This window comes from Benincasa hispida, chromosome 12, assembly GCF_009727055.1.
Source record: "Benincasa hispida cultivar B227 chromosome 12, ASM972705v1, whole genome shotgun sequence".
Classification (NCBI taxonomy): Eukaryota; Viridiplantae; Streptophyta; class Magnoliopsida; order Cucurbitales; family Cucurbitaceae; genus Benincasa; species Benincasa hispida.
The window spans coordinates 14468056-14478393 of NC_052360.1; the positions used below are offsets into that span (position 1 = coordinate 14468056).

At 29.3% G+C, this 10338-nt stretch overlaps 1 protein-coding gene across 1 annotated transcript; it reads left to right on the forward strand.

Annotated features, from left to right (window-relative positions):
• Nucleotides 1-500: 500 nt before the first annotated feature.
• LOC120068035 (14 kDa proline-rich protein DC2.15-like) lies at nucleotides 501-1092 on the forward strand. Its single transcript, XM_039019706.1, has one exon. It carries the CDS (start codon nucleotides 568-570, stop codon nucleotides 976-978), a length of 411 nt encoding a protein of 136 aa, XP_038875634.1. The 5' UTR covers nucleotides 501-567; the 3' UTR covers nucleotides 979-1092.
• The last annotated feature ends 9246 nt before the right edge of the window (nucleotides 1093-10338 follow it).

The window sequence follows — 10338 nt, forward strand, 5'->3', positions numbered from 1 at the left end:
GCTATGTGTTCGTCTAACAAGGTATCAAAGTCCATGAAACCCAAATTAGAAATTCAATCTATAAAAAAGATATGATCCAAGAATGGTGAAACCAAACAAGTACCATCTTGAATGAGCATGTTAAGATGTATTTCACACTGAAAAAGAATGAAGAGACTTCACAATAATTATTAAATACACGATATTACTTTTTTTATTGTCAATTGATTTAGAGATCAACTTATATTTATTTAATTTTTTTTGTTTCCTATGGATCAACTTAATAATGAGAGAGAGAAAATGAAAGAAAAGAAAAGGGGGAAAGTTTGATAATATTCCCAATCCCATCACATTCACAAACGTCCAAAACTTTTTGCCTAAACATCCAAGCTTCAGCTTCTTCAAAGTTCAAACCCTGCCAGCTAAAATCCCATGAGACCACACATGGGTTGGGTATCATATTATTTTTAACAAATCATTTGTTCTTTCCTAAACCCTATAAAACCCCATTTATTCTCTCCTTTTTTGCCACCACCAATCCCTCAAAATCCCTTTAGAGAGAGAGAAAGAGAGAGAGAGAGAACCCAAATGGCTTCCAAAGCTACAGCCTCTCTTGCTATCCTCCTTTCTCTCAATCTCCTTTTCTTCTCCCTTGTCTCAGCTTGTGACAATTGCTATGTCCCTGCCCCACCCAAGCCTAAGCCATGCCCGCCCACAAAGCCAACCCCTTCCTCTGGCTATGGAAAGTGTCCTAAGGATACCCTTAAAATCGGCGTATGCGCCAAGCTCCTCGGTGGGCTCGTCGACCTTACCATCGGCAAGCCCCCGGTGACCCCATGCTGCACCTTGGTTGAAGGCCTTGCTGATCTTGAAGCTGCTGTCTGCCTTTGCACTGCCATCAAGGCTAGCGTTTTGGGCAACAAGCTTAAAATCCCTCTCCACCTCAGCTTGCTCCTTAATGTCTGCAAGAAGAATCTTCCCAATGGATTCCAATGCTGATTTTAGTGTCTCTTTACTCTATTTTTAAATTTTCGAGTATTTTGATGTCTTGTGGTATGGGGACTTCTGTTTTAGATTTCATTCCAAATTATTATTGGTTCTTTGTTGATTTTCTTCATCGGATCTTTTCTTGTTGGGGTTGAAATGTTTCAATAAATTTTTGCAATTGGTGAATTATGAGTAGTGATTTTCGTGACTTTCTAATCTTGAATATTCGTTTGTTGAAAGTTTTTAACAACTTTTAGACACTTAAATCTGAAAGTCTGTAATTAAAATTTCTGTAACTTGACCAACGTTATTCAGAATGGTTCGGATAATAATTTTAAAACATAAATTTAAAAACTAACGATCGAGAGGAGAATAAAATTTGTTGGGATGTCTTGAATGTGTTATGTGATGCTCCGACGATTAAGTACGAGCCTGCCTTAACCGTATTTATATTATTTACATTATTTATGAAATTGACTCTAGGGTTTAGAGGAGTGAGCTATATAAACTCTTTAATTCTATTGGTGTCTCTTGATCTGTATTCTGATATTTTTTTCTCTCTAATAATAAACTGCTCTCTCTCTCTACCCTTGGACATAATTAACATCCGTTACTAAAGCACATAAACCTCTACATTGATTCTCTACTATCGTATTTTATGTTTTTCATGTTTTCAAATGTGTTTTGGTAGCAAATTTAGAATCAAATTTGAATTATGAGTTACGTAAAATACAAATTTGAATTATGTTTTTTCTCTTCATCTATTTTCTTATTTTAGAATGTGATGATGGTGCTAAAGAGATGTCAACCTAGTTGAGATGTCCTAGTGTCGACTGATCCCCTTTACTAGTATCTTGTTAAAAAAAACATACATTAAGTTAAATTTCAATTATAAAATTTGAATAGTCATTGTTTTACAATATTATATAATCTTTAATTATTTAATTTTAGCAAAGATGCAATGAGTTTATTGTTGGGTTTTATTCCCTAAACTAGTTTGAAAATGTATAAACAAATTATTGATTATTAATAAAATAATTGTTATTTTATTGTGCATCTTAATATTGCATAACTCGATCTAATAAACAAAATCTAAGGTTATTTACATATGACTTGAACTGTATGTAGTTGACATACAATGGATTTCGTTCAAGTAATAATCTGAAGGATCTATAGTATATGGATAGGGTTGGGTACCTTATCTTGGTAACACTACAGATACGATCCACTTTGTAAAGGTTACAGATGATGTAATCCAAATCGTTCATGTGGAAACATGTGAAAGGGGATATCCTATACAATGAGTTTGTATAAGACTAAACCGCAAGATAATTAATCTCTCTATAGCTTCGTTGATTGAAAAGATTAATAGTTCGTTGGATGATCATATATAACCCGATCTTAATCCTGAGTGAGTTATGTACTTCTCGTCATTTGGTTAGCACGGGGGCGAGTGGACCCAACTACCAACTCAATAAGCTGGCCATTTTGAGGACTTGAGCGAGTAGGGAGCTGGGAACATAATATCACAAGATGAAATTCACTTCTTCTCGTATAGGAAAAGTAGATGAGTAGTTCCCTTAAGTACTAACTTCAGAACTTGAATAATGGGCCCCACCCTGTCACTGACCCGAGAGGGACTTAGTTTATAATTGGATCATAAATAAATTATTCATTAAAGAATTAGTGGTACTTAAGGATATAAAGGTAATTACAGAGGTAAAACGAATAGTTGACCTAGCTGTAATTATGAACAACTCGTGAAGGATTAACTTACTAGTAATGGTTAAATAGCAATATATTCTATAGTGCGAAAAGTGCAGCTGTGGGTACTTAGTGGAGTGACCCATAGTTAATGAATGTTGAATAATGTAATTAAAGAGTTTAATTAGTTAATTTTGGATCATTGAAGCTTTTAATCTGTAGGTCTATTAGGTTCCCCTGCTAACTCACAATAGATAAATAAGGATCGTGTTTTTTGAAAGAATTATTTGAAATGTTCAAATTAATTTAGGGAATATGTATTAATGGCTATGATACAATTAATATAATGTATATAGATACGTTATAATATATACTTAATTTTAAATTAAACTATATGATATGGGAGAATTAATGTATTTGAATTTGATTCAAATATTGAATTAATATAAATGTAATTTATATTAAAGTTATAGGTTATAAATAATATGAATTAGATTCATATTATAACTATAGGTAAGGAGAGAAATGTACATTTGAATATGATTCAAATATTTAATTAAATGTTAGATATTTAATTAATTATTATTTACTTAAACTAAATTATTTTAATTTAACTTAATAAAATCACTCCCCTTAACGAAGAGGAGTGGTGAGTGGTGGAAGGGGAGTTACAATTCTCTCTCGCACTAAAAGTATTCCTCCTGCATTTTACAGGAGAAAGTATTACACACTCAAAAGAAAAATTATCTCTGTCTTAAAATCTCTCTCAATTTTACACAGAGAAGTTCTTTGTAGAAAAATTCTTCTCCCTCTCTATAACAAAGAAGGCTCCCACAAGTTGATTCTCATCAAAAGAATAGCGGGAAGATCTTTTGGAGGCGTCACTATACGTGGAAAGAAATATTGCTATAAGATTAGTTCATTGGGAGAAGAGATGAAAAGAGAAGAAGTTTTTCAAGGTTAAGTTTTCTCTTCTTCCCTTTTGAAATTCATGTTTAACTACAGTTCAATGTACTTTAATTTAAAGCGAAATCAAAGCAAAAGTTATCTTTCGCTTCCACTGCGGGATTCGACCCCTTAATTTATAACATGAAATAGAATATTTTTTAAATTTTTTATATGTTTACTGTAATTTTGCAATTTAAAACTTCTAACTAAAAATCGAAATATACTTATTCATATCAGTTAGATGTGTGATAGACTATATATTTGTTTAAGGTTTATGGAATTTGCTCCTTGGGTCATTTCAGTATTGTCTCAAAATATATCTCATAGGATGTCTCACGGGATGTTGTTTTGCAGAATATTTCTTTCCTTATTTTAAATATTCTGTATTTTATTTTCTCTATGTTGCTTTCCTTGTTTATGGTATGCCGTATTTTAATGGGAATGTTTTTTTTTTTTTATCTTTCCACTATGTTATTTAAGTGCAAGAAAAGTAGCCTTATTAGGGTTGCCGCATATATTTTTGTGTGACAAAGATTATTGTGTTTTGGCAAAAAATAAAAACTCTTTGTGTTGTTCATTGTTCGTAAAGCAATAAATATTCTTGGTTCTTGGTGGTTGATTCTATAGTTGCTCTTGTAGAGGGTCGATTCATTCTTGAGAAGCATTTTTCATCCTTGGGTTGAGCCTAAGGCAGTGTTGGTTGAGAATGTATTCTCATCCTTAGATGATCCTAAGGTAATGTTCATATAAAAAGAGTTCTCAAACTTAGGGGGAACTTAAGGTTTTCAAGTGAAAGGGAATTCACAAGAAAGAGGAAAGACAACCTCATTGTGAGAGGGAGTCTTATGCACTTAGGAGGAGCCTAAATATCTCTTCACTAATATTCACATACTCAAGAGGACCCTGAGTTCTATTAAGAAGGAATTTCACATTTAGGGGGAGTATAAATGAACAAATACGTTAGGCTCTATGTGTGTCATTGTAATTATCACTATTTTACATATAAGTACAACATTGTATACGTTTGACTTTTTCATATTAGTGAAATATCTTTCCTGAGCACTCTGCCCTCTAGACATTGGTGGTACATCACCGAATTAGGTTACCAAACTCTAAACGTTCTTCTCTTAATTTGCTATTTGTAATTTACTTGTTGTCTCTATAATTGCTTGCTAAGGACATCTTATTTAACATTTGTATCTATGTGACAAATCACCTTAAAATTTCAATAACTTTTTACCATATATGGTAATAAAAAATAACTTCTACCATATATGGGATCATTTTTAGTTTCCTATTTTCTAAAACTATTCAAGAAACACATGCAATGCAGGTAAATCTTGTAGTTTTAATTAAACATTATAAAAAATTGTAGGTTTTAGCATGAGACAAATAAATATTATATAATTTTATTTTAATTTCCATAACCTATATCTATTATAAAGTAAAACATTATACCATTTTTTTTATTTGTGAAATCCTAATTTTGACATTTATGTAAAATATTTTTGTTCGAAAAAAAGAAAAACTATATTTTGTTTTTTTAAATGATAAACATTCTTTCTTATCTTAGTAAAAAAAATGTTTGTTTGCTACTATAAAATTTCTCCTAAAACTTTCCTCAAAGTGTTTTTTATGTTATATGATTTGAGAGGACAATAACAGTTTTTAATTTAAGTTATAAATCTCATTAACCCAACATACCTAGAAGTTAATAAATTTATGATATTATATTCTATTTTGTAAGTTTAAAGAAAAAAAATCATTAATGTGCATAATAGTTCTAAGAACCAAATTTCAAGAAAATGTGGAGACAATAGTTAGTATGTTTTTAAAATTAAGATTGAAACTAAAATTAAGAATATTAAATCTATTTATACCAATCATCTTCCTAATTTTTTCAACTATATGTATATCTCTTCGTTCACTTATCTTCTCAAATACTAATTAATTGCTTTTAAATCTCTGGTCTCTCTTTACACAAATTCAATACATGGAAAACAATATGTTAATCAATTGATTGAATGTGCTAGTTTCTATTGAATAATTTATTAAACATTAATAAAATATTTTTATGTATATGTACCTTTTGAGACATTAGGGTGAAAATTTTGGAATGACATAAACATAAAGACTAACATACATCTACAATGAAGATACAAAATAGAAACCTTAAAATTATATTATTCATAACCACTTATGAATATCAAATATTTAAATAAAAATATCAAAATTTATTCTAATTTTTTTAATAAAAAAATCAAATAAAAAAATCCCAATATTCAGATTAGATTAGTTGATCGAATCCATGAAGATTGCGTAATCAACTGGAAAAAAAACGAAAAGAAAATAACAAATATTGTTTTCCCAAGTAACACAAACACAAATAGATAATACCACAACAAGCAAATCCACTAAAATCAATATTATAAACATTACCATAAACCATAATATTTCAAATAACTACTACTTTCATGCGCATTTTATCAAATATTTTTAGGGCATCAAATCTACAAAATTTCCCTATTCAAACAAATTCTCAATGCATTACAATATTTAGAATTGTTGATGAAATCCGCCAAGATTATGTAATCTATTAAAAATGAAAAAAGAAAGGAACAATTATTTAAAAAAATGAAAATTAGCAAACGTCGCTTATAAAATGAAGATTTATTCTAATTAAAAGAGTTGATTACTAAGAGAATTCATGGACATGAAATAATTTGACATTCTCAAGTCTCAAATTTATGAGTTTGCATAATCACTTACCTGAAAAGTTTGATGAGCATTCTTTTAGGTTATGAGAATTTAGTCATCATTATTGTTGATGATTTGAAAATTAAATATGTTCCCTTTGTGATTGTGAAGTCACAATGAAATTGATGAAATTATAAATATATTGAATCGTCATGTAACAATCACTTGAAAGCAGGAAAGGGTGAAAGTTAATAATTGAATTGTTAATTAACTACCAAATTTAGAGGGTATTTTAGTCATTTGCTTAAATAGCGGGCAAGTTGGAGAAGTAAAAATTCTTCTACTTCCATCTTTTAATATAGCAGAGATTAATGCTTGTTTCTTCCCAATTTTTCTATTATGATTCTTACTTATTTTAAATAAACATTTGAATTGACAAATGATTCTAAAATAACACATTTGTAAAAATTACTATATTTGTTTGAGTTTTCAAAATTTGGAATATTAAAAAATGGATTTATCTTTGAAAATATGAGTAAAAGTTACCTTATAAAATATGATAATTACAAGGGTAACACTTTTAAAGCTAATAATTAACTGTATAACAATATTCTTAAATAAATGCGAATATAGAAAAATTTATCCGTGATAAATTTTATTATTGATAGGCTCCTATTAATTGAAAATTCAAATATACTCATAACTCCTAACTTTTATCATATGGGATTATTTTTAGTTTCTTGTTTTTAAAAATTAATACTTGTTTCCTACCAATTTTCTGTTATGATTTTAAATAAACATTTGAATTTCTAGATAAGTAATTCTAAAAAAAATTAAAATTTACTTTATTTTTTAAGTTTTCAAATTTTGGATTGTTAAAAAATGGATGGTCTTTCGTATGAATAAAAAGTAGATACAAAATATAAAAATTTATAAATAAAAGTAGCCACACGTGTGTGGGGTAATAAATTTACTAGTTGGAGATAGAGAAATCTCTTGATATCTTTAAAGTAGTGTCCGGCATGTCGACGGGTTGACCAGCCGACGTGTGGCTCGGCAACGAACGGCATGAGCTGTAATATTTAGCTTACTTTACATGCATGAAACAAATTAGATATACCATATATTATATTAATTAAGGTTAAAATATTATTTTAGTCTATGTATTTAATATTTGTTCAATTATAGTCTATACTTTTTATAAATCGTACATTTGGTCTCTACTACTAGGAGTGTAACAAAAAATCAAAATAAGTAAAAAAAAACCAACCAATAAACCAATCCAAACTGATCTAATGATTTGATTTTTTGGTATAAAATTGTATATATTAGTTTGTATTTGGAGAAACCTAAAAAGTATTGTTTTGAATTAGTTGTTTATTTGAAAAAGCAACCAAAATCGAACCAAATGAGGGTATTTATACCCTTAAAAATAAACTTTAAAATTAGGTATCTTTTAATATTTTAATTATTATGGTGCATACATATTTGTTGTTTAGAAAAAAGGACCAATTATTATAACGCTTGTATTTTTTTTTTATTTGAATAAGTGTCAAGACAAAAACAAAAAATCAAATTTCAATCTATAAAGAAAAGAAATAGACCCAATTTTAATTTAAAAATTAGTAAAGAGAATTGATTCAAACTAAAAGTAGAAATAAAAATAAAAATTTGGAAGAAAAAAGAAAATACCAAAAATCAAGAACCAAATAAAAAATCGAACCAAATAAAAACCAATCTATTAGTTTTGTTGTTTATTGGGCATTGATGTGGATGTCTTCTTTGTAAAGTAACTGTTTTTGTTTGGTTCTTGGTTGACCCCAGAACCGATAAAATTGAATTGTTGTTTGTTTTTTTAACAAAGTACTGGAGATTGGATCCGTAGGCGCACCCGTACATATTAATTAGCTTAACACACCATTAGCACGATCATCAAGTCCCAAATCCAAAAGAGCTTTGTTGATAAAGAACTTTTTAGAGAAGCATGAAGTTCAATGTTTAATACAAAATGCAAGAGAGGTCAGAGAAAAGTTATCCAGTTGAGGATATACAAGAAGCATCATAATTTCAAAAGAGCTTTGATCTAGAACTCCATTGTGCAGTGAAATATAAAATGTCCTCCCAAAGATGTCTAACAATTTTAGCCTTATCTTGGAAGTCTTATTATTCCTCTCCAGCCAGATGCACCATAGATAAGTCGTGAGCAAGTTACTTCATAATATCTTCTTTTTGAAAATTTTCTATATATGAGTCTGAACATAACGCTACTAAAAAATTAGCATTTTTTGATGCATAAAACTTTTTTTTTTTATGGTCATGGTAAAAAAACCATAAATTTCTTGATATAATAAAAGTTTATATTTAACTTGACGTACATTAACATTAAAAAAAATATATTTTTTATCAAAATAGTGAATACCCGATTTTTAGATTCTTTGATGATCAAAAACCATTAAAAAAGATCCTTTGTTTGATGGACGATGACCATCAAGAAAGATGAATAACTTAACCGACTAATTACCACCATCGAAACTACTCTAATATTAGATTCGCGGTTATTGCCAGTCAAGAAAAGTCAGTATATTGACTGGCATTGGCGATCAAGAAATAAGACCAAAACGACTACGTTTTGGACTTTAGTACTATACGAGAAGGTCACACGGTTTTTCAAAAACATTGAAACGACGTTTTTGGTCTTCCGAAGATTTAATTACATTTTTGCTCTTTTTTAATGGTTTTATATATTAAGGGTATTTAAGTAAATTAAGTCGGATGGCATTTTTTAAAATAATTTATTCTTCTATTCTTAGGGTTGCATCATGTATCACAGGTGGGTCTAGAAAAATTTTCTGTTTAAATCATTGATTGGTGATCTTTCTATCTTTTTAGTTTTTTTTTTTGTTTGATCTTTCTCTGTGTCTTGTGGTACATATAGATTTTCTCCTTTTAAGTTGCATATACCAATCATTGGATTGCTTTAAGTCTGCTAGTATTTATTTAGTTTCTAGGCTTATATTCTGATTCTGTATGGTTAGGTTTAATTGAATATGTTTGTGGCAAAAATATAGCCATGAACAATGTTTAGCAATTGGTGTTTGAAAGGGTTTTCTCATTAAATTCCTTTCTTTGATTGCTTTTCTTTAAAGTTATATCCCCTAATTTTCACTTGGATGCAAATGTTGCCCTCATTTTCTTGGGTAGAACAGTGAAGTATTTCTCAAATTTAAGGAAACACTTGCATTCTAGAGTTGATGGTCCTCCAATATCTCTAGAAGCTAGGGGTGGAAACGGTTCGATTCGGTTCGGTTCGGTTTCGTTTCAAATTCGGTTTTGGCATTTTTAAAAAATCCATATTATATATATTTTTTTAATTAAAAAAGGTTCGGTTCGGTTTTAAATTCGGTTTTCAAAAGTGAAACCGAACCGAACCAAATTAATTCGGTTTCAAAATTTCTTCAAACCGGATCGAACCGCATTTTTCAGTTTCACTGAGTTTTCGATTCGGTTTTTAGAAACGGTTCGATTTTGCGGTTTGAATGACCACCCCTACTAGAAGCAATTACGAGTATTGTGGTTGGGTATGGGGCTTACTAGCTGGTTTTGTAACTAGTTGTTTTGGAGAATTCAAAGATTTTATTAGTTTTGTGAAGTTGATATTTGTTAGTTTGGAAATTTTTAATTATATTTAGGTGTGATAATGCAAATTTCATATTTGAAACTTGTTTGGGTCAATTATGGTTGCATATGAGGGATCCTTCTAGATCTTTTTCTATTTTTTTCAAATTAATATAGTTAACGGATAAAAAATATCGACAAAAGTGTATAGTTGATGTTTAAAACCCGTCAATAAAAACATATGATGACAGACAATAAAGTTCTATTCTTAACATGCAAAAAATGTCAATAAAAAGAGTTTCTTTATGTTTTTAAAAAATAATTGATGGACAAAAAATGTCAATATTATCTTACTTTGATGTTCGAAAAGTATCAACAAAAAGATTTTTCTTGATTTTTTTTTCATAT

Excerpts from the sequence above, each read along its gene's own strand:
- LOC120068035 (XM_039019706.1), top strand. The coding sequence starts at position 568 with ATGGCTTCCAAAGCTACAGCCTCTCTTGCTATCCTCCTTTCTCTCAAT.